The 22448-nt window shown below is 41.2% G+C and overlaps 3 protein-coding genes and 1 long non-coding RNA gene across 5 annotated transcripts in view; 3 read left to right on the forward strand and 1 right to left on the reverse strand.

Moving 5' to 3' along the window:
- The first annotated feature begins 1783 nt into the window (after positions 1-1783).
- On the forward strand, positions 1784-5138 carry LOC119358570 (probable LRR receptor-like serine/threonine-protein kinase At3g47570). Its single transcript, XM_037625053.1, has 2 exons — positions 1784-4430; positions 4582-5138. The coding sequence occupies exons 1-2, from the start codon at positions 1784-1786 to the stop codon at positions 4974-4976; spliced, it is 3042 nt and encodes a 1013-aa protein (XP_037480950.1). The 3' UTR covers positions 4977-5138.
- Positions 5139-7194: 2056 nt separating this feature from the next.
- Positions 7195-15685, reverse strand: LOC119352693 (sterol 3-beta-glucosyltransferase UGT80A2-like). Of its 2 annotated transcripts, XM_037619268.1 has the most exons (14): positions 15391-15685; positions 14297-14478; positions 13689-13931; positions 13436-13547; positions 13185-13355; positions 11664-11727; positions 11518-11575; positions 10820-10997; positions 10042-10172; positions 9389-9491; positions 9226-9302; positions 8932-8979; positions 8468-8617; positions 7195-7713 (listed from the first exon to the last, which is right to left on the reverse strand). In XM_037619268.1, the coding sequence occupies exons 1-14, from the start codon at positions 15497-15499 to the stop codon at positions 7537-7539; spliced, it is 1803 nt and encodes a 600-aa protein (XP_037475165.1). In that variant the 5' UTR covers positions 15500-15685; the 3' UTR covers positions 7195-7536. The 2 variants fall into 2 exon arrangements, with proteins under 2 accessions (XP_037475165.1, XP_037475166.1); XM_037619269.1 differs by lacking the exon at positions 15391-15685 and having other exon boundaries at positions 13689-13933; positions 14298-14409.
- A 17-nt stretch (positions 15686-15702) lies between these two features.
- LOC119352694 lies at positions 15703-18694 on the forward strand. Its single transcript, XR_005170213.1, has 6 exons — positions 15703-15825; positions 15941-16006; positions 16680-16712; positions 17185-17274; positions 17543-17672; positions 18269-18694. It is a non-coding gene; the product is annotated as an uncharacterized LOC119352694 (long non-coding RNA).
- A 3152-nt stretch (positions 18695-21846) lies between these two features.
- LOC119358571 (CCR4-NOT transcription complex subunit 9-like) overlaps positions 21847-22448 on the forward strand; it is a 5157-nt gene continuing 4555 nt past the window's right edge. The window contains exon 1 of the mRNA XM_037625054.1: positions 21847-22068. Within this exon, the coding sequence (XP_037480951.1) occupies positions 21910-22068 (159 nt within the window). The 5' untranslated portion in view covers positions 21847-21909. The remainder of the gene's footprint in view (positions 22069-22448) is intronic.

Here is a 22448-nt window from a genome sequence, read left to right on the forward strand (position 1 = left end):
TCCTCCCTAAACAGAATTCAAAACTGAAACAAAACTCTATCTAGGGCTCAAATATATGCCAGCGGGCTGATCTTTGTACAACAAACATGATGAACTTTAACCAGCCACACAAGATCTTCTTTCTTTCTTTGCGGGAACAGTAGATCTTCTTTCGACAGGGCCGGGAGGAATGATAGACTTTGTATCTGATCGGCGCTAGCGCCCTAATAAACATATAAAAGTACAATCTTGATATACTTTTTGAGGGGAGTACAGTCTTGATTAACGGCCGCAAGTACAAAGTCTTGTGCGGCAAACACATCCGGGCCAGTCAGGATCGCCTTGGTCTGCAGGAACAGTTTACATATGACTTGCAATGGGTACTAACAATTGTGGGAGTATAATATGTTAACACTTAATTGATTAGATATTACGATGGATCTGTAGAACAAACGACATATGATCTGCAAGACTACAACAAGGCCATACTATAAGAAAAAGACTACGTGGCCAGAGCACTTACGACATCCAAACCCACGGGCACACGAATCCGCCAGCCCTCGGGGCGCCGTCGCAATGAGCAGAATGATCTCCAGTATAACGAGCAGAAGAACCATGTCCATGTGGCACCTCCAAGCCATGATCTATACGGCAAAACGAAGGCTGTTGCGCTCGCCACTCTTTTTGTCCTCTTGATTGCCACCCTGCTGCTTCTTGGTCTCTCTCTATATAATGGGGTTTGTACAGAAATTTGGATGAACCCGCGCTCCATATGACTGTTGAACAATTGTAGCTGGCATAGACGACTCAAAGTGGAGAGAAGTCAGCTACAAAGAAGAGAGTAGCTGGTAATGGTAGGCCGGTCCTGTCCACGTTGCTGAAACACAAAGAATATGGTGCTCCCGATCGGGATTGCTCTGCTTCAGAGTCTACATGCAGCAGTGGGTTCAACTGTCAAGCAGGGTGGGCGGCCGTTGAAAATGGACTGTTGTGCTCAGCGCGCCGGAAATTTCCGTGTAGTTTAGAGTGGCACGGCTAATTAAGTTGATTACTTGTGATGACAATCTATGCATGTGGTGAAGACTTTGACCACGTCCAAGGCGTTGGTCGTCTCAGACGACTCTAACCATCTGCACTATCCACACAGTTCACGTTATAAGACCCCCTCAACCATTTGTGAAAGGGTAGGCTAGAGTGTGTACGTGTGCTGTGGGTGTTGCTAGCCGGATGTCCGCCTTCATCCGTGTTTAGCTTCTTGTAATAATTTTGCTCCCTTCTATAAAAAATATGGTACGTCATTGGTGTATTCTCGAAAAAAAGTTAAGCCCCCTGCCTCGAGATCTGCAGCACGACCTGCTACGCCATTGTAATTTGCACAGTATATGTACAGTAACACCTTAAGCGATGACAGTAACCATCCACACCGCATGCGGTGGTTACAACAGTACTGTATTAAAGACTTTTCCACCGCAAAAAAAAAGTATTAAAGACTTTTCAATGGCTTGTAAGTTTCTTGCATAAGCAGTGACTTGGACATGAAAGCAAGGCTGGGATCCAGAAGTGCGGATGGATGAACGAGGATAACAAGTGCATGCACTGGGAAAAGTGGTAGCATGGAACAAGAATTCTCACAGGCTTAAAGGAGGAAGAGTGTAAACTCGCAGTAAGCTAGCTTTTGGCCTTGACCAAATCCAAGCATGCATCAAGCTCAAGTCTATAAGACCAACACATGCATACGTCTACCAGGCCAGAGTAGCAAAGCACAATAGAAAATTAACTGATGTTCACATTACACACCAACAACATGGCGTGTCCTCTGTTAGCCATCCTCCTCCTGTCATCAGCTTTGAACCACTTCTCATCTGCTGCAACACTAGCTGATAGTAGCACCCTCACCAGCACAGATGCTCTGCTCTGCCTCAAGTCCCGCCTCCGCGGCAACACACGGGCCATGGCTATGTGGAACAACAGCGCCTCGCCGGATTTCTGCGCTTGGCCAGGGGTCACCTGCACAAGGAGGACAGGGCAACCACCCCTTGTGGTGGCCTTGGATATGGAGGCGGAAGGACTCGCGGGTGAGATCCCATCATGCATCTCCAACCTCACTTCTCTGGTAAGAATCCACTTGCCCAACAACCAGCTCTCCGGCCATATCCCGTCGGAACTTGGCCGGCTCTCTGGACTCAGGTACCTCAACCTCAGCGTCAACACGCTCAGCGGCACCATCCCTCTCAGTCTTGGTGCGCTTCACAACCTTTCTTCTCTAGACTTGGGTAGCAATGGACTATCCGGTGAAATTCCACCTTTCATGAAATCAAAGCTCACATACCTAAGTCTAGTCGGAAACAGCCTTACCGGAGTCGTGCCGCCATCGGTGGCAAATCTCTCATCCCTTACATACCTCTTGCTTGCGCAAAACCAGTTGCAAGGATCCATTCCTGATTTGGGTGAACTGTCAAGCCTACAAAACCTTGATCTCTCCTACAACAATCTATCAGGGACAGTACCGCCCTCCATTTACAATTTGTCCTCATTAAACTACCTTGGGTTGTCCAACAATAACCTTGGAGGAACACTACCTTCTGGTATGGGCAACACACTTCCTAACATCCAAATACTGATGATGCATAATAATCATTTTGAGGGGGCTATCCCAGCCTCGCTGCAGAATGCCTCCAGCATGACGATTATCCATCTAGGCAACAACTCTTTGACTGGGGTGATTCCTTCTTTTGGCTCCATGCCAAACTTGAAGCATGTAATGTTGTACTCAAATCAGCTAGAAGCCGGGGACTGGGCATTCTTCTCCTCCTTAGCAAATTGTACACGTTTGCAGCAACTGAACTTGGGTAGAAACAACCTTCGGGGAGATTTACCACCGAATTCCATAGACAATCTGCCCAAAAGCTTGACCGCTCTAACTCTTCGGTCAAACAACATCTCTGGCACCATTCCCTTGGAGATTGGAAACTTGTCTAATCTTGCCCTGCTCTATCTTGATAGAAATCTTTTCGGTGGGCCTATACCTTCTACCCTTGGTCAACTAAGCAATCTTGTCGTGCTTAGCCTATCACAGAACAAATTTTCTGGGGAAATACCTCCTTCCGTTGGAAGCCTACACCAGCTGCAAGAGCTCTATTTGCAAGAAAATCAATTGAGTGGAAGCATACCTGCAAGTCTAGCCAGCTGTGAGAACTTACTTGCATTAAACCTTTCATGTAATACCCTTGGTGGAAGCATAAGTGGAGACATGTTGGGCAAGTTGAATCAGTTGAGTTGGCTACTTGATTTATCACACAACCAATTCGCAATGTCCATACCAGTAGAGATGGGTAGCTTGATAAACCTTGGTTCCTTGAACATCTCCCACAACAACCTCACGGGAAGAATACCGTCCACACTCGGTTCTTGTGTCCGATTGGAAGCGCTTCGTGTAGAAGGGAACCTCCTGCAAGGAAACATCCCACAATCGCTAGCAAACCTGAAAGGCATACAAATGTTTGATTTCTCCAACAACAACCTATCTGGTACAATTCCGGAGTTCCTCGAGACCTTCACCTCGTTGCAGTATCTGAATATGTCCTTCAACAACTTGGAAGGACCAGTCCCCATAGGTGGAGTGTTTGCTAACACAAGTGGTATTTTTGTCCAAGGAAATCCACACCTTTGTTCAAATGGTGCATTAAGAGAGCTTCCTAGATGCTTTGCTTCGGCATCCACAAAAAAGCAAAAGTTTTTTGTTCCTATGATGATAGCTCTGTCAGCTCTTGTCGCACTTGCTTTAATCTTGGGGGTGTTCAGTTTTTGGTTGAGAGGGAGATACACATCCGGTGAGAGAATTGGCCATTCATACATGGAGTTGAAAAGGATAACATACGGTGACGTAATGAAAGCAACAGATAGTCTTTCTCTAGCCAATGTAGTCGGCTCCGGGCAATTTGGGATTGTCTACAAAGGTTGGTTCGACGCGGAAGATGGTACGGTTGCTGTTAAAGTCTTCAAGCTCAATCAACATGGCGCATTGCATAGCTTCATTGCTGAGTGCAAAGCTTTGCAACACATCCGCCATCGGAATCTCGTGAAGGTGATAACCGCGTGCTCAACTTATGACCTAGTGGGAAATGAGTTCAGGGCTCTAGTCTTTGAGTATATGGCCAACGGGAGCCTTGAAGACCGACTTCACAACCACCAGTGTGGTGGTTTGAGTTTAGGCGCAGTGATCTGCATATCAGTTGACATTGCTTGTGCTCTTGAATACCTACATAACCAGTGCATCCCACCGGTTGTTCACTGCGATCTAAAACCAAGCAACATACTTTTCGACAATGATGATACTGCACGTGTCTGCGACTTTGGTCTGGCAAAGCTAATTCATGGATGTTCATCTGGAGGGCAGAGCGGCACAACAAGCATAGTTGGACCAAGGGGATCTATTGGGTACATACCTCCTGGTCAGTATATTTTACAAGCCCATTACGAAATAATGTTAACGAAATGTAGTATGACTAACTATATCAGTTGCTAGTTTGTTTGTTATTAATACTAGCATGTTTCACTTTTGTACTCCGCTGAAGAACTTTTTGTTTCAAAACATTATTGCAGAGTATGGCATGGGCAGTGAAATCTCAACCGAGGGTGACGTCTACAGCTATGGCATTGTTCTTTTGGAAATGCTTACACGGAAACGGCCTACCAATGAAGAGTTCAGTGATGGCTTGACGCTCCACAAGTATGTAGATGCATCACTTTCACGAACCCAAGACATTCTTCACCCCGGTCTTACTTTAGAGACGGGAGATCAGCGTGTCGATCATATTCCAAACTTGCAAGAGCACAACACATTTGCACTGAAGGACATATGTGCTCTCCGGCTCCTTAGACTTGGCTTATTATGCTCAGCGGAATCACCTAAGGATCGCCCAGCAATGCATGATGTCTACGGCGAAGTAACTGAAGTAAAAGAGGCATATTTCTCTATTGACAACCGAAGGCAATGACCCTACATAATGAAGGCAAAGACACTCGATGAAGATGAAGATGAAGATGAAGCTCGTTGCTCCGACCACAGCATGACAACATGTTGCTATCTTTTTTCCTTTTCTGTAAGCCAATATGTTTGGCTCACTGTAATAATTTGGTTACATACGCTCCCAATGTCTCGCCAAGATCTTCTGATAATCTTTTCATACATCAATAAAGAGCCCTTTGCCTTATAATGATGGGTTTCTACTAGGGAATTTTTTGATATTTTCTTTGCTGGAAAACTAGAAGACTATAGAACAAAAACACATTGTACGCACCTGTCAGATCCCCACTTAAACAAATATTAAATGGCAAATACAGTTGGAACTGTAAAACTCATTTTCCAGTTCACCTCTCGCCACGAACTTGTAAATTCTACAACAAGCTTCACAAATTATACAACAAGCTCGATGTTCCTTGGGTGAACTTGATCTGGGATACTTATTATGCAGGCAAGATACCTCATGCAACGGAGCCGTGTGGATAGTTTTGGTGGAGGGATCTCATGCAACTCTCGGATATCTACAGAGGAGTCACAAAGACGGATGTGGCAGCGGGAGACATGGTCCTCTTCTGGAAGGACAAATGGAAAAGTGAAATTTTTCAAGACAAATTCCCGAGAGCCTTCTCGTTTGCCAGAGAGCCGGACACTTCGGTGCGTCAACTACTATCCTCTGAACAATTGGGTGAGGTGTTCCACCTTCCTCTCTCATCGGAGGCGCGACAAGAGGTGGCTGGTCTGTAGACTGAAACTTTGGATATTTCCCTCGTGGCGGGCAAGGATACTTGGTCTTGTGTCTGGGGCGGGAGAGACTTTAGATCTACACAATTTTATGCTCACTGCTTCAGCCAAGTGCATGCTGACGATGCCTTCAGTTGGATATGGAAAACTAAATGTACCATGTAGTGGAAAGTGTTCCTGTGGCTGCTGATGGCCGATAGACTAAACACTAGAAATATGCTCAAGAGAAGGCATTACAAAATCCAAAATGATGACTATACTTGTCTACTTTGTCACAACCCTCCGGAGGAGGACATCGTGCACCTCTTCTTTACCTGCCCCTTCAGCCAGAGATGCTGGAATGCCCTTGGAATCCAATGGCCAAATGATACTTGCAGGTTGAGAATGCTGCATGATTCCAAGGTCAAATGGGCTCGGCCTTTGTTCCAGGAAGTTTTTGCGGTGGCAGCTTGGGGGATCTGGAAGGAGAGAAATGACAAACACTTCATCCAGCCCTCGTTTGATTCTTGGAAGAATAGATTCAAGCTGGACTTTGCCATGCTAGCTCATAGATCGAAGCAGGAGCATGGCCCTTACATTTTATCACTAGTTAGCTCACTGTAATTCTTTGTAATAGCTTATTAATCACTCCCCCCCTCCAATGTAAATTGTAACTTTCTGGATACTCTAACCCCCCCTAACTCTTAACTTATTAATACAAAAGGCAGAGAATCTCACTGTCATCAGTTCTCAGAAAAAACAAACTTGTAATTTTCATCAAAATTTGTGATTATTTTGTGACCTAGACAACAAGTTTTGAGATTACAAATGAATAGCAGATATTCAATTCGGCTCTTGGGAGCATATGCTTTTGCCCACCAAAAATGTTTTTTGCAAATGTCAACATATTTTAGAAAAAAACAGATGTGTTCATTGTCAGACCAAAATGCAGTGTAAGTTTTTAGGAAGAAAGCTTAAGATTTTGATCTGTGCAAAAAAAGAATAAGTCAAACACCAAATGTTACACTTATTTTTTTTTCACCAACGAGCACCCTCATCCTGTTTCACATCAAAATTGCCAAGCACGCTTGTTACACTAACAAGAACATCTACAAAAAATATCAGAATTTTTAAATTTTATTTACTATTTATTTTTAATTTACTGTTCATTAAGGAGCATATGCACCCAAAGCCAAAACGGCCCTCCTAATGAATAGCCATAGAGTTGTCTTTTTCATACAAGTAATATTTCACAAGATATAGCCCAATTTACAACCATGACTTGTTTTCATATTTTTGGAAACTGAGAAAAAAAAGTACTGGGATGACATAATTACTTTCCCCTGTGCACGAGGTCACAGGTCTCTACTTTATCTTAAAATGAAGGCCTGTAGTAGAACTAGGAAAAACTTGAAACATACTGTAATTATAACCATGACATGCCCAGCAGTTTCAAATCAAACTATATCGTATAAACTGCAAAAGGAGCAACTGAACTAATCTGCACTCTGAAGTTTTCCATATACACAGGTTGTCTGGTCATACATGAGATTCATCGGTTGCTGCAGACCAAGGTTGCAACCACACCAAAATGATGTATTAAAATCACCAGACAAATACTCTTTACACAACACACATACAAAAAAAACGCAAAACGATAAATCACGGGCTCCTGGTCGCATGCATGTACATCGACTTCTAACATTTGGCTTCCACATTCTTATCGCACGAAATAGCATAGCGCGTCACCCAAGAGCCTTTTTTACACTCTTCGTTCAGCAGGGAGGAATGGTATACCTTCATCTGACCAGCACCTAAGAGCACCCCAAACATTTACTTACTGGGCCTAGGAACTCTAGAAAGCCGTGCGTTGGTGGGGGTGAATTTTCATCTGTTTTACAGGGCAGGTGTTTGAGGAATGCCCTGACTGCGCCCGTTACACCGTCTTCTGATTCCATGGCCTTGGCAAGCTCCACGGCCTTTTCTTTCACCTGAAAATCACATGGGGAAAATACATGTTTGCTGTAATTTTACTAACAGGAGATCATACAAACTAGTGAGTTATAAATAAGTTCTGAATCAGGGAAGTTTAGTTTAGTACTGATTTGTGTATATGTCCCAAAGCTGTTCCAATCTGAGAACTTAATATCTGAATTTGAACATTCTAACTATCCAATTTAACGGACCGGTTCCTGTTTCTTGGCAGTAACCAGTCTGTTCCTGGCTTTTGGAACCCTGCTGGGTACCAAACTACGAATGCACTGGTAAGTTACCGACGACAACAGAATCTTTCCAAAAACTCAAGTAAATGGTCATTCATCTTGACAAAGTATATTTGGATTAAGTCCTCATGTAAAAAATGGTGAAGGTCTTAAATGGTGGATGGATCATGGGGTTCTAAACTTCTAATTATCAAGGTGATAATCTAGCAATTTTGTACTCCCTCCGTTCCTAAATACTTGTCTTTCTAGGCATTTCAACAAGTGACTACATACGGAGCAAAATGAGTGAATCTACACTTTAAAATATGTCTACATACATCCGTATGTAGTAGTCATTTGAAATGTCTAGAAAGACAAATATTTAGGAACGGAGGGAGTATATCAGTATATCATAACCATATCTGCAACACTGCCTGCAGCCTACCTATGCACATCTGTGTCCATATTCTTGTTATCTATTTTTGCGATATGAAACAAAAGAAAAAGTCGCATCTGCCCAAGCGCAAAGAATTTGTAGAGTTACCTCTGGATCCAACATGAATTTTATAGCATCAACCAACTTCTGCAAAGTGAATTGATCAACCGGTATAGGCGAAGGCCCTACCCCTCTAGCATGTACCCGCTCTCCCCAGAATGGTTGGTCGCCAAAGAAAGGTACAATAGTTGTAGGACACTACAAATCACCAAAACACTGGGTTAGAACTAAACTAAATATAAGAACTGGTCCAAAAATAGCAAATATTATGATCAGGTGCTAGTTGCCAGTTGCTTAGCTAGTTCTAAGAGTAAATGCTGCTAATAAAAGTTGTCTCTGGCAACTGCAGGCATGCCCTGATCAGGAATTGTTTTCAGCTGATTCTAACTCTACCTAACAATAATTGGCTTAGAAAAAGTAATGCTGTAGTTGCATCAAGAATAGTGTGGAAGTCATGTGGCATTGTAATGAACAGCTCGTAACGTAGTGCAACTGAGAGAGAGAGAGAGTACCGCTGCTTTCAGGCCGGCAGCCGTCGTTCCAGCACCACCATGGTGTACCTGTGGAGGTACAAAAAGGTGTGAGCCTTCCTCTCAACAGAATAAACAGACGCTATTAGCACCATAGTGGCCACACTGGAGTTCTTTCACCAAATTTTCTTATGTATGACCCATGAAAACTGTTGGTTAATTAGTTTTGCAGAATCAGGAAACATTCGATATTTGATGATCACTAAAAATACTATACCAATGAAACAAAATATGATCCATGCACTAAGCCACCAAGAGTAACAAGAAAAGGCTTACCACTGCCTTACACTGCAGGAAAAGCCAGTCGTGAGGGCAGTTGTCAAGAACATATATGGAATCTTTTGGTTCTGCCACTGCAAAAGGTTCAAGACTCAGGATGGACTCAGGATGCCCACAACCAAATAGTGCAACATGCTCACAAATCACAAGATGAACTTACATGTTCCGAGGCCACCCCAACCCTTGTTAATGATACCTCTCTGTCCAGTCATTTCGAGTGCCTTCACAATGGTTTCAGTCATCTTTGCTGGATCTTGAACTGGCTGGTGTATCAGAAAAAAAAAATGAAAGAATCAGGTAAGTTATTATGTGGCTTTTCAAAAGCACCTAGCATCTGAATTTTAAATTTCACAGTTAGTTGAGACTATTTTTTTAGATGTAATGTTAACAGCAAACCCCTATTTGAATTAGTAACAATTCCCCTAACTAACTAGAGCTACTAAACTATAGAGCTAAACTACCCTCCGCCTAAAGCACACAAATAACTTCTTCTGCTGTGAGATGCTACAAAGATTCCAAGTGGCAAACCAGCTTCTTATTACTACTGTAGGTAGTGAAAAAAAAACATGTGCAAAGTCGCTTTCTGCTGTAAAACATGAAGAGTTTCACTAATCCACAAAGTGCATTCACTGCCAATGGCATCAGGGTAATCAAGAAAGATCTGCTACGCAACTACATAACTAACCCTGTTTTGCACCATATCAGTACAATAAGTTAAACAGAGCAGGTCAAATAATGCACCATATCAGAATTGGAATATTGGAACTTAAAACCAACATGCAGTAAATATAAGAAAGGTCAAACTGATCTTACAAGGCTACCAAAACCAACATAAATGGGTTTGTCGCCCGCTTCAAGCCATTTCACAAGTTCTTCAGGTGGTACGTAATCAGACGCAAGATCGAGGAAGCAAAATCCAACAACATCGATCTTGGGGCCCCAGTCTGCATTCAAATAGATGACAACTTTTAACATTGAGCCACAAACCATTAGCAATAACAACAGCTGAAAATTCCAATGCAATAGTTTTCTCAATGATTTACTCCACAATTCACAACTGCAGTTATAATTTCGAACACAAATTATAGGAGCTCTTTAAATAATTAGCAGTGATAAGACATGAACATATTCTAGCAAGTACAAAGCACTTCGTTATAATTTTAAATTTTGAACAGCATTTCCTGAAATTGTAATCTGCTAGCTTGCAGTAAAGAGGAAATTGAGATGCAACCACTCAGCTAGTTGCACCCAAAATTTTAAGCTTGCCATAGTATAGACAAGTCTGAAGGAGTGCTGCAATGGCTCGAGTATGCAACATCACTGGTGTCAACCATTAGCTAGTTAACTTACCACGTCCAATTCTTATAAATATTAGCAAAAGAATGCAATGGGAGAAATACAAGATAAGACCAAATGAACCCGGTATTATCTTGACTTTCCCTATATTGTGTTTTGTAAAATGGGATAGAAACAAGATCATTCAACCATATTAAGAACAAATTGGCAATTGGCAAATTGGCAGTTGACACAATCAAGAACGACAAGGTTAAGCATGGTCTACTTTCAGCTCAAATTAATATGAATCAAGCACCTTTCGGTTTTGGGACAAGGTGAGGGCTCCAGATGTATCCATGAGGAATGTCACTTCCAGAACCCTGTGCACCACTTAGGTATGTTACTGGACGCAGCTTCAACTTCTTTTTCCTGAATTCGTTTATCATATCACGTATCCCAAGCCAAATCATAGAGTCAACAATTTGGTAAGAAAGCTGCAAATGCAGACAAACACAAGGTATCAGAACAATTTTATGGATGAAAGAAACATACGGATTTGGTCTATGTTTTGCAATATTGCTTTCACTTTTATTGACAAGTGACGAATTAAAAAACAGCCTTTCCTCAATGCTTCAAAAGTACTAACACTGTAGGTTTTCTTAATTTTTGTTGCATGAAACAACGTGACCAACTATAGATTTCATATATAGCCAAGGTTCGGGCATATGTGCGTGAACTACTCAATTGGGATTCACTACAGCAAAAAAGAAAACACCCTAGTGATGTACTACTCCGTAAGATCAGATGGACCTCAAACCTAAAACACATCCATAGACAAGGTGGAAGACAAATAATAACAGATGGAAGTCTTTTTTTATTTCTTCCTTTCTTAAAATAATTTCGACATGTACCTATTTTTCTGTTCCCTTTCATGAAATTTGCAATGATTTAGAAAAGCTTCACATTAGTCACTCAGATACCCAGAACAAATAAGTAAGTACGATGTGAACTCACTCGATATCCAGCTGATGTTTTCACTCGAGAAAGAGGATGAGGAAATTCGCTAGTTGGCCTGAACAAGCAGCATATGTTAGATCTCCAAATGACAATATTCATCAGCAACTGTCTTTCAAAGAGGAAGCAGAACAAAAATGACTCACGTCCATGGCATGGTAAAGAATATATGAATGGGTACTTTTAGTGCCTCTGCCACATGTGTATGTCCTGAATAAATACTGAGGTCAGCAGGATCACATACTTGTAATGGTAAAATATGGTAATCAAGTTGCTTATCCAGATCATAAAAGGGGAAAATATGCAAAATTTAGTGATAGAAAGGCACACATTAATACATAAGGGACACAACAGACCTCATAATATATGGACGCGTATGGAAAATCACACCATTCAGCATGGACCAAAACCCTCACATTTAAAAACTACAAGTTGGAACAGAGACCACTCCATTGTGGTTTTGCCATCAGTCGAATAGCTGAAACTAAAAGGTTTTAGTATCATTTCATCTCCTAACAATTGCCATGCCCTATTTGGAAAGAGGAAAAGGTCCATACTCCACTACCTACTTTGTGGATGGTTCTGTATAGCCCTCTCTAATTTAACCAGCATTTAACGCCTTCGACTTGAGCAGACCAAATTATAACATGGATCTGGTTTTTAGGATGATTTCACAATGCTGGTAGGTTTACGTAGTGATGTCAAGGTTTTAAATGTTAACTCACCCCTCAAGATAAGATGTCCTTTTGATGATTTTCACATACAGAGAAACTGGGTGAGTGTTTATTGTCATAAGATATAGTAATCTTGATAAAAAAGAGAGCTGATTCGATTTTGGTTGTATAAATCAAATTTATGCATGAAGTTATGAGGTGCAGTTCATTCAGATTATGACTATTCCTCTTTGTTCTTTCTTTTTCTCTTTACCATTCGTAATCTTGAATTCCAAGAATGGAAGACTAACAGAAATTAACCAAACATGTGCCCTGGCAGAAACGAGATGCCTCTAGAGGAAAGGTGAAACCAAAAGATAACTGTACGAGTTTACATTACTAAGCAAAGCTGTTATTAGTATGGCACAAGACAAAGCACACCATGAACATGCTAAAGCATAAATAATAAATTGATCTATAACTACAAAACTGGTCTGCAATGAAATTAATCTCAACAACACAACAACAACAACGAAGCCTTTTAGTCCCAAACAAGTTGGGGTAGGCTAGAGCTGAAACCCATAAGATCTCGCAACCAACTCATGGTTCTGGCACATGGATAGCTAGCTTCCACGCGCCCCTGTCCATGGCTAGTTTTCTTTGGTGATATTCCAGTCCTTTAATGAAATTAATCTCAAATCAGAAAATAACCAAACTGAATGTTGTAAGAATAAATTGTGCATGAGCGAGGTTGATAAGATTCGAACAATATTACAGAATCTTATGATCATGTGGAAGAATTCAATCCCCATCCTATGTAAGAACCATGTAGAATAGTACTTTGCACCTTGCAATCATTATAACCAAGATTTTTGAGGTACCATCATAAGATGACCCTCATCCTATCCAGAACTGATATTTTACGGTTTGCTATTGAGGTTGTTTACTATTAATAAATGAGCTTTGTGTTTCAGCCATAAAAAATAATTCAAAGTAAACAAAAAATATACTGACCATATGCTGGTGGGTTCGCGATAATTGCATCCACTTTGAAAGCGATACCGGTATCAGGGTCAGGATCCTTGCATGCAGGCAGTAGGGAAAATATAATTTCTTTCATTTGTTTTCTTTGAACAGGAATTTCTGATGGGCCTGAAGGTAGGAAACCTTTGTTCTTCACCATGTCTGCTCAGAGTGAATATAGCAAAAATATTAATATTCATCTGATATAGAAGTTAGAAAAAAATAATCACTAAAAAACATACATTCAGCAAGTACTTTTGGGTCTCCACCCAGTGGAAAAAACTCCAGCCCAGCTGTAAGTATGAACTCCTTATAGTTAGCATGAGTGGCTAATCTCACACGGTGTCCATAATCCTACAATAAAGGTGACAACTGATCTTTGTCATACTAAAAAACATAAATGTGATGACATTAAACTGGAAGAGAAGCTCATGGAACTAATCGGAGTTAGCAAACAATAATATGAGATTAACAATAATATTAGCTTGGGCTAACCTGTAAGCGTTTTCCTATTGCAACAAATGGCTGAACGTCTCCCCTTGTACCCACGATAAGTATAACAATCTGTATTGGAGGTCTGTATGGTATATCTGATCCATCTAATGATTCTTCAACAACAACATCATCATAGCCATCTGCTCCTCCAACATCAACTGGAGTTGCTTCTAGAGTACTTGGTACATTAACAACCACAGTTCCATCATCCTTCACTGTAGCTATCCGATTCAACATTTTTAGCTGTGTTAAATTAGATATGCAGAGGATTAGAAGAGAGAGAAAACATCCAGCAGCAGATACAAGCCAGTACATCTGGTCATGTTTCAAGCTATCATGCAATGCATTGCAATACGTCAAAAGTTACAAAATTTAATATAACTATTTTGTTCCAACCCACTAAAGCACTTGCAATTTCATCAGCTCCAACTTCTAAAGAGATGCGGTTACATAAAAAAAAACTTTGTCCCAAGCATATAAATAACAATCTTCATACAGAAGCTAACAATTAACAATTCAATAATTCCTAGATTTACATACGCAGATCAAGCACATGGAACACATCAAGAAGAAGCTACATTCCATATAAGAGGGCCAGCTATACACACCTTTTTTCTTATGGAAATCTTATCATCTAATAACTGTTTAGTAGGATCATCGGCTGGATTATTTTGTTTGCGCCTCTCAGTTTTTGACCTTTCCAGATTTGATGGACCCGTAGTTTCAGTAGTTATCTCGGTATCCTTGATGACCCCTGGCATAGTGCTTGATCTATGGAGGTTTCCGTTATCTGCAAGGAAGGATGACTTGAGGGTTGGATTAGAAGGAAATGATAACATTTATTATTTCCAGTCACATTAGCACAAGATAAATAGAAGAAACTTGGACTAAATTGTACGAACAGAAAACCAACTAATCAGTTGTCTTAGCACACCCTCTTACTGGGTGCCGGCGTGCTATTTTTCACAGTTGATGCAACTGTGTGTCATGGGATAAATTGAGCACAACTACAGAAAAAGTTCAGAAACATTTTGTCTGGGTAAAACTACACAAATAAATAAATGTACTCTACTACTGTCTAGTGAACAAGCAATTTCCTCAGAATAGCAAGCACTATTATAGGCAGAAACTTACAATCTAAAAAAAGTGCCTACAAAAGCGACGGGAACGGGAATAGACCGCGGCAAAGGAGAAACGACAAACGGTTCAGACTGGCACAATCCACAAGTCATATATAGTAGTGTCACAAAGCCCAACCCGGCGCTTAGGGTGTTACGTTGTCGTGTTCCCCTGCGCGGCAATGAGCCGGCGACGGTTACCGCGAGCAGAGTCAAAAGAGCACAACCTGCTCGGCAGCAGAACCAAAATTGCGACTCCCATGTTTCAGATTCAGTGGCGCTGGGTAAAAATCAATTTCCAGCAGCGGAAATTGCCGGATGGAAAATATCCGGGGCAATGCAGAGCACATCCCGCATGTGGCTCTGCCTAAATTAGCAGGCCAGCCTGCCCTGATTCGGGAGGGCGGCGTTGTGTTACTGCCCTTGGAGAGTGAGAAGGACGAGAAATTCGCTGATCCTCTCTCTATATACGAGTATATCTGTGTCTTTTTTTGGTGGGAGCAGAACCCTAGTTGGTCAGACTCGTCCCCCCCGTTCTCTGGAGTCCGCCCTAGACCCTAGGAGACGAGATGAGGCCCTTTTACCTGAGGCGGAAGACGTGGACGCCGCGGGGGCGCCTCCTCCTCCTCCTGCTTTAATCTCCTCCACGACCTGGTCGCCTCCCCCGCCTCCGGTCGGCTCGGCAGCGGCCATTTGTAGCCCCCGACCTCCGCCCCCTGTTGAGTGGGGGCTCGGGAGATTCGAGGCTTGCGGCGGCCGCTCCCCGCCTGCCCCCCTCCGGCCCCTGCTGCCCCTGTTGCGTGGCGGCGGGGCGGGGGAAGGGAGACGCGAGAGGAGGAGGAGGAGATGCGGGAGCTGTAAGCGAGGGGTGAGCAAGGAATTTTCGTTTGGTTTGAGGGGGAGAGGCGAGATGGATCCCGGCGGAGCAGGAGCAAGGAAAGCAGCTGTACGTGCGTCGCGGAAAGGAAGCCCACCTGGTGAAGTCAAGTATTCACCTGGAGGTTTGGGTGCATGATTTGGTCATTTTTCTCACATTTTCCAACGATTAAAGTCTTTGCTTATGGGTGATGCTGTTGTTTCGTGTATTATGGTTTCCTGTATTGATTGTTTCTCCGCTATCTACAATCCTTCTAGGTACGGGAATGAGTTCGCACCTACAGTGGGATTCTTTCTTGCTACCCACCTGGCCACCTGTCTGAGGTACTCGTCCCTGTTCTGAAGCAAGTTCATTACTCCCTCCGTAAACTAATATAAGAGTGTTTACAATATTAAAATAGTGATCTAAACGCTCTTATATTAGTTTACAGAGGGAGTACCTTTCAAGTGCTGAATCAGTGTATATAATGTTGAGTTTGTGACTGCTCCTTGTATTGGGACCTGCTCAGTAACAGGAAAATATTCAGATGAACTACTATATTAACCATTAAAATTATTATTTGATCAATGGCTCACATGGATATTCAACCTGGTTTGGGAAAACTAAATAGAATGCCAAAGCAATATCAAACCTCTACTTTCTAGAGTAGCCTGTACATCTTTGTACTGTCCGCTTCTGTTGTGTACTACAGTTTTGAGAGTTTTGTCCGGAACTGATGCTATAATTTCTTAAACTACAGTTACATGCATATCTGAGTCTTAGTCGGATAACTTACAATGCTCATGTGTATTTATGTATCAATATTCACATGTCCTGTCTCTAGTGTGGTGGGTGAGAAATAGTTAGGAAAACAATGCACTTGGAAGGTGTACTATACTTGGAAAAGAGAAGAACCAAACAAAGATTGAGTGCTTGGATATTTTAGCTGTCAGAATTCTAATAATTTACACGCAATTGCTTGTTTACATGCACTCATCTCCTGCCTGATGTTTCCAGGTGGTCGTTCGAATATGGCATCTTCAAGAGGAGGTGACATGCTTGATATTGGAATCTTTTATATATTGTAGCCTACTTTGTTGCTTTATTTCCCGTATCTTTATTATATATGTTCTCTTGCCTTCTTAGACATAGTACATCACTTGAGACTGTACTGGTACTGGATGAGACAGCAACTAGTGTTAAAAGGCAATATTGCGTATGGATAAGTATATTTCATTTAGCAAAATAGCATGGCAGCTTGAGCTCCCTCGGTTGTTGTGAATATTGTATTTGTGCCATGCACTGAACTGTAAATCTCTAGTTATCAATACTCAATATGCCTTGTAATTTTTAGCATTCAGGCATGGGACTTTACAAATAACTAATTGAGTGATAATAAATCAGAGGATGGATTGGCTCATTTGATCACTACTCTGCAATCTACTGGATCTGCAGCAGATGATAATTTAATATGTCAGACTACAAATGCACGTAAGTTATGTCTAACTTGTTTTCGTTGCAGCTGGTTTTAAAAATACTGTAATGATAACTGGCAAGCGTCAGCTGGGAGGGGGTTGTCAAGCAAATGTTTTTTGTGTGGCAAATTTACCTGGTAAGAGATGGCAAATCCTGCTGTTTTTTGCCTCAACATTTCTCTTCTTCCCAGAAATTGCCATCCGTTTCTGAAGAAAGTGCCAACCCCATACAACTTAACCTGCCATCTAAAATGTTCACAGATGCCAACCCGTCTCAGAATTGCTACATATTTGACATAATTAACTCAAGTTATGGACTGTGACATAACATAATAAAAACGCAAACTAGGGTATGCATGTGCTTGATTTTTCTTGGGCTAGAATACTAAAGTTTGTTTAATGTAGGAAATCAGATACTATGAAGCAGTAAAACGATTTGAGTTTGATGATCAGCTTGGACCATAAAATTTGGATTCTTTTGGAGACTGGAAACAACTTTCAAGCTACTTGTCACGGAGTGTCATTGAACGCCTTGGTAAGCCTGATGCATTCTTGTTTTTTCTCGTGCCTTTAATAGATGCGGAGCAGCCCGTATTTATGACTTTTTTGATAGAACAACCTATGAGCACATGAACATTTCTGCTGATGAGCTGATTTTGCTAAATTTGGACAGAGTAATGTTTCTTATTATGTTATTTGTTAGCATACTTTTGCATAGCCAATCTTATGAGTGCGTACCTGGTTCTTTATGTCTTCTTTTCCCACAATCAATTTCTTTGAGCAATAGTTTGTCTGATGTGTACACCTCTTTATTACAATTTGAACACTGAAATATTTGGATCAAGCTACATGTGGACACTACAACCTGAACTTGGATAAGTACATGCTACAGTTCTAGTTAGCACACTGACAAACAGCCTTGGGAAAACATTAGCTTGCTGCCTCTTGTCCATTTTAATTACAATGCCATCAATGATATAATCTGCAAATAAGCATCATAGCTTGCTGCTACTTTTTGCTCAAATATCCTCTTATAGGTTCCCATGTTTAGAAATTCTCGTTTGTAGAAAACACTGAGTTGACAAGCTATACGAATGTCTGTTGACGAGTCTGTTCTACTTCTCATCTCAGTCAAGCTTGATGGAGACTGTCCTGACTAAAGAAGATCCACTCTTGGGGGAGCTGCAATTCTCTTTATAGCGTTCATGGTACTGCAGGCAAAAAAACTAAACAGTTGTTTTGAAGACAGCCACTGGGACAGTCACTGGAGGCGTTTATGTAGTGGAAAGCATTAGTTACTCCCTCCATCCACATATATAGGGCCCAATATGGATTTCGAGGTAGCCTTTGACCAATGATAAAATTATTAGTATGAGATATATGATATAAAAATTATTTCATGAGAATCTCCTTTCACACACGAATTCGATGGTATGCTTTGTGCAACATGCATGCCATATATTATTGTGCTAACCCGTGGTCAAAGATAACCTCAAAAAACGCATTTAGCCCCTATATATGTGGATGGAGAGAGTAGTCTTCCCTCTTTTGAGCTGTAGCGAAGCTGTAAGTACTAATATTTGTTATCTCATGTTACTCTTGCCCCATAGTTACCTGATTCGCGATTCGAGTACGCGGTTCGAGTTCGCTACGTTCTATGAATCGTGTTCGATATAGGGGGTATACATCTCCAATTCGTGAATCGGAGATCCATTTCGTGGACTTGCTATCTTCAGTTCGAAGTAGCTTAGGGTTCGCATTCAAAAATAGCCATCGAAGATCCTAGATATAATAATAATAAATAAAAATAGGAAAAATGTTGGTTAGTCAAGCCCAAGCAGGCCCACAATGTCACGACCTCCTGCTCCGCCCCCGATAGCCTCATTCTAAACATAATCCTGCGCCGCTGCCTTGTGCGCTTCAGCATATCCTTCCTCGTTCTTTCTCCTGCTCAACCTCCACACAGTGCATCTGTGGCAAGGAGGAGGGGCTGCTGTTCCCCGAGAGCGAGGGGCCGGCCGCCAGCCCTTCGCCACCATCTGCCGCGCTGCACGCCACGTGAATTCTGCTGTCCGCTTGCCATTCACCAGTCACCACCTCTAGCCACCGAATCCATTTTTCTGGTTCGATTAGAGTTCGACGAATCGGGCAGCAAATCCAGAGCGAACCATGTGAATTCGAAATCCAATCTGAATCGTTCAATCTAGATCGGAGTTCGAGGCCTTTCTGAGCGAATCCGGTAACTATCTGCCCCTTCCATTTTGGGTGTTTTTATATTGGTATAGATTTGGACAATGCTCTAGGCATCCTGTTGGTAACAGGATATGTAGTAGTACACATCTCTGAAGGCAAATGTTCGATGTCACTTCATTGTGAAATTAATTTGCTCTCATTATATTAGTTTATGGGTCCCTTGACTTTGAGATCTGCAGGTCTCATTGTTATATTGTCCACTATTGATACCTTTGTGGAAAGCAATTGTTCAGTAAAGTTCCTGTCCAGTTTTGCCATTCATATTGAACTGATGACATATGTAATTCTGCAAACTGGCCAGCATACAACCATGCATGCTACAATCATGTAGACTGACTAGCATTCTCTATATGGCAATACCATCGTGCTAGACATGTGGGTATGAAGATGACCATTATCGACAGGGTACCTAGGAAGCTGTTGTTTGCACAATATTAAGTATTGATGTTATTATGAACAACTAGAAACAAACCACATATGTATGGCTACTAGTAATGGGATAAGAATGACACATAAGATGCATGCAAGCCAAATATGGCAACCAATGATTTGGAAGTATGAGTAGCTAAAATAATGTGTATATAGCTCATCAAGGAAGAACCAATAACATAATGAACATTTATTTGACGATAGATTAGGATGAGTGGATATCGTCGTTAATTGTTTAGTATACTAGTAAAGAAAATGTGAAATTTCAAATTTGGTTGATGCGAATATTTAAATTCCTTAGCTGTTGCATTCACTCTTATAGATTTGTTCATGATTGTTTTACTTTGGTTTTTTTATATTGTACAGTTTCATATCCCCCTTGCTGAATTCAATGTCAAGTAGCGAGGTTTCTGGTTCTAATGACCCAATTCTTTTGGAGCGTCTTCTTCTTGATCTGCTAGATTCGTAGCTCAAGGGGCATGCTCTTTTTGAGCTACATAAGGTATTTTACACCATTCCCCCGTTCCTCATCTCCTATTCAATTTGAAGTATTATTTAAAGAGTAATTTGCTCTTAAGTCCCTTCAAACTTGACTGATTATGACAACAATACTTTAGTTTGATATTGTGTTTACCATGTTTGACATGAAATAAATCATGGTGCAGCGATACACCACTCTTCTGAGTGAAAAGATTGTGAATTGCATGGTTTTGAGAATAATTGTTCTTGTCCAAAATAAATTTAGCTAGTACTAAGCACATGGAAAAATAAAATGTAAATATACATGAATACTCCCTCCAGTTCTCTATAAGTTGTAGTTTTGCTGTTACAGGTATAAGGGAGGTCTTAACTTTTAGATCTTTGACTAGTAACATTGTTAAAAATAATCTTTTTGGATACCTAAAAATAATTTTATTCTTAAAAAGCAATATAACATTGTATAATTTTTTGAGTTTTCATAAATATATTTCAATATAGACTGTTGGTCGAAGGTTTAGTTTGGGGACCATGTAGATGTCCAAAATGACAACTATTATGGAACTGAAGGGAGTACGTGCTTGAATGAATTACAAAAACAAATGCAGAAGTCCTTCTCTTTCCATGATCTTACCTTCTCACAATCATTAGTGTTGATTTGTACACCAAGGATAAATTATAACTCTTTTAGAAATGCTATTTAAGTAGTAAGATGCAAGTATATATCATCACTAGCATTATATATCATCACTGTTATTCATTCTTATTATGTCCTTTGCATTATATATCATCACTAGCATTTGGGGATAAATCTACAGGTACTGGAGACCCGCTCTTCATTGTGTCCCCATTGAACATGACATAAAAGAAGAAAGTGAAATTGTTATAAATATTCGCCTCATGGCAACACACTCTGTATAATTTTGATAAGTCTTGGCACAAATTAGCATGAAACAACAATGTAGACTCTATACATTGTTGCCGAAAATAACACATATGAACCACTCTAAAATGAATGTATTCACAAAAAAATGCCCTTTCTTTACTATAGTAAAGATAAACTAACTAATTAAAGCACCACATCAACAAGGATGCCAAAACTTAGTGAACACATGATTCCTCAAAGCGAAAGCAGAAGATGATCAAAAGACTATGTTTACAAGGCCCTAAGTTCTAACGAAACAAGGCCTTCGTAGATGCTTGTTTTCTCCATCAGAAAGGAAAAAAACCGATCCACATGTTTTAAATGATCTAAACATAGAAGTAAAAGTAGGTATAAGCCATTATTCACCACATAATCTGCAAATTGTCATGGTCTCGGTACATAAATGACATACACCTTCTGCGGTAAGAGACAAATTTCTTTAATGACACAAACAATTTTGTTATACTAACGACAAAACCGCGATAAGCACCATCCAATTAATAAAAAAGTAGTGCCCAGCACCGCAAATTACACAGATAGTTCCAAAAGCTAACGTAATTTGTTACGTTACTAATAAGAAACTTTTTCTTCTGTGACCTGTACTTGCTTTTATTATTGTTCCTTTGTGTCATAGAAAAACATAGCGTTCCTCCGTCTCCACATCCCTCCTCATCCTCTAGATCTATCTATGTCCCTGCCTTCATCTCCTTCTTTGGCGAGAGGCGGCAAAGTTGGCACCGAGGTTGTTCAAGCATCGGTGGACCAAAAGATGACATCGATGAAGCATCTCGTGCTCAACCTTTGCGACCCTACGCTACGCGAGAGATCCCTCGCAGAGCTCTCTCAGGTTCTTGTGCATCCTTCCATTTTCTCCATTAGCGCCCTCTTGAGGAAAGAGTCCCCCTTCATAAATCCCTAGTGATGTTTGTTGTGAATTCTGGCCCGGGATAGTGGAAAAATTGCGCCTTTAGGCCCAATTTTGATTGAATGCAATTTTTTTGGTTCTCTCTCGTGCTTAGTTCAAAGTAATTTCAATCAAACATGGCCTTAGACCTTAGTGATGTTGTGTGGTCTAGTGGGGTTATTTAGATCATAGTAAACTCAATCCAAACATGGCCCGGAATGCCCCCCTATGGGCAACGAGCGAACCCCGATCCCTCCCCGCCCCTAGCCTCCCTCCCCGTTGTCCCCCCCCCCCTCCCACCACCGTCGCCGGTGTGGTCTGCC

This window comes from Triticum dicoccoides, chromosome 2A, assembly GCF_002162155.2.
Source record: "Triticum dicoccoides isolate Atlit2015 ecotype Zavitan chromosome 2A, WEW_v2.0, whole genome shotgun sequence".
Taxonomy (NCBI): domain Eukaryota; kingdom Viridiplantae; phylum Streptophyta; class Magnoliopsida; order Poales; family Poaceae; genus Triticum; species Triticum dicoccoides.

Excerpts from the sequence above, each read along its gene's own strand:
- LOC119358570 (XM_037625053.1), top strand. The coding sequence starts at position 1,784 with ATGGCGTGTCCTCTGTTAGCCATCCTCCTCCTGTCATCAGCTTTGAAC. Across the intron at positions 4,431-4,581 it reads TATTGGGTACATACCTCCTG|AGTATGGCATGGGCAGTGAA; the intron begins GTCAGTATATTT and ends ACATTATTGCAG.
- LOC119352693 (XM_037619268.1), bottom strand. The coding sequence starts at position 15,499 with ATGGCCGCTGCCGAGCCGACCGGAGGCGGGGGAGGCGACCAGGTCGTG. Across the intron at positions 9,492-10,041 it reads ATGTTGGTTTTGGTAGCCTT|CCAGTTCAAGATCCAGCAAA; the intron begins GTAAGATCAGTT and ends CTGATACACCAG. Across the intron at positions 8,980-9,225 it reads TCCTGCAGTGTAAGGCAGTG|GTACACCATGGTGGTGCTGG; the intron begins GTAAGCCTTTTC and ends GTACCTCCACAG.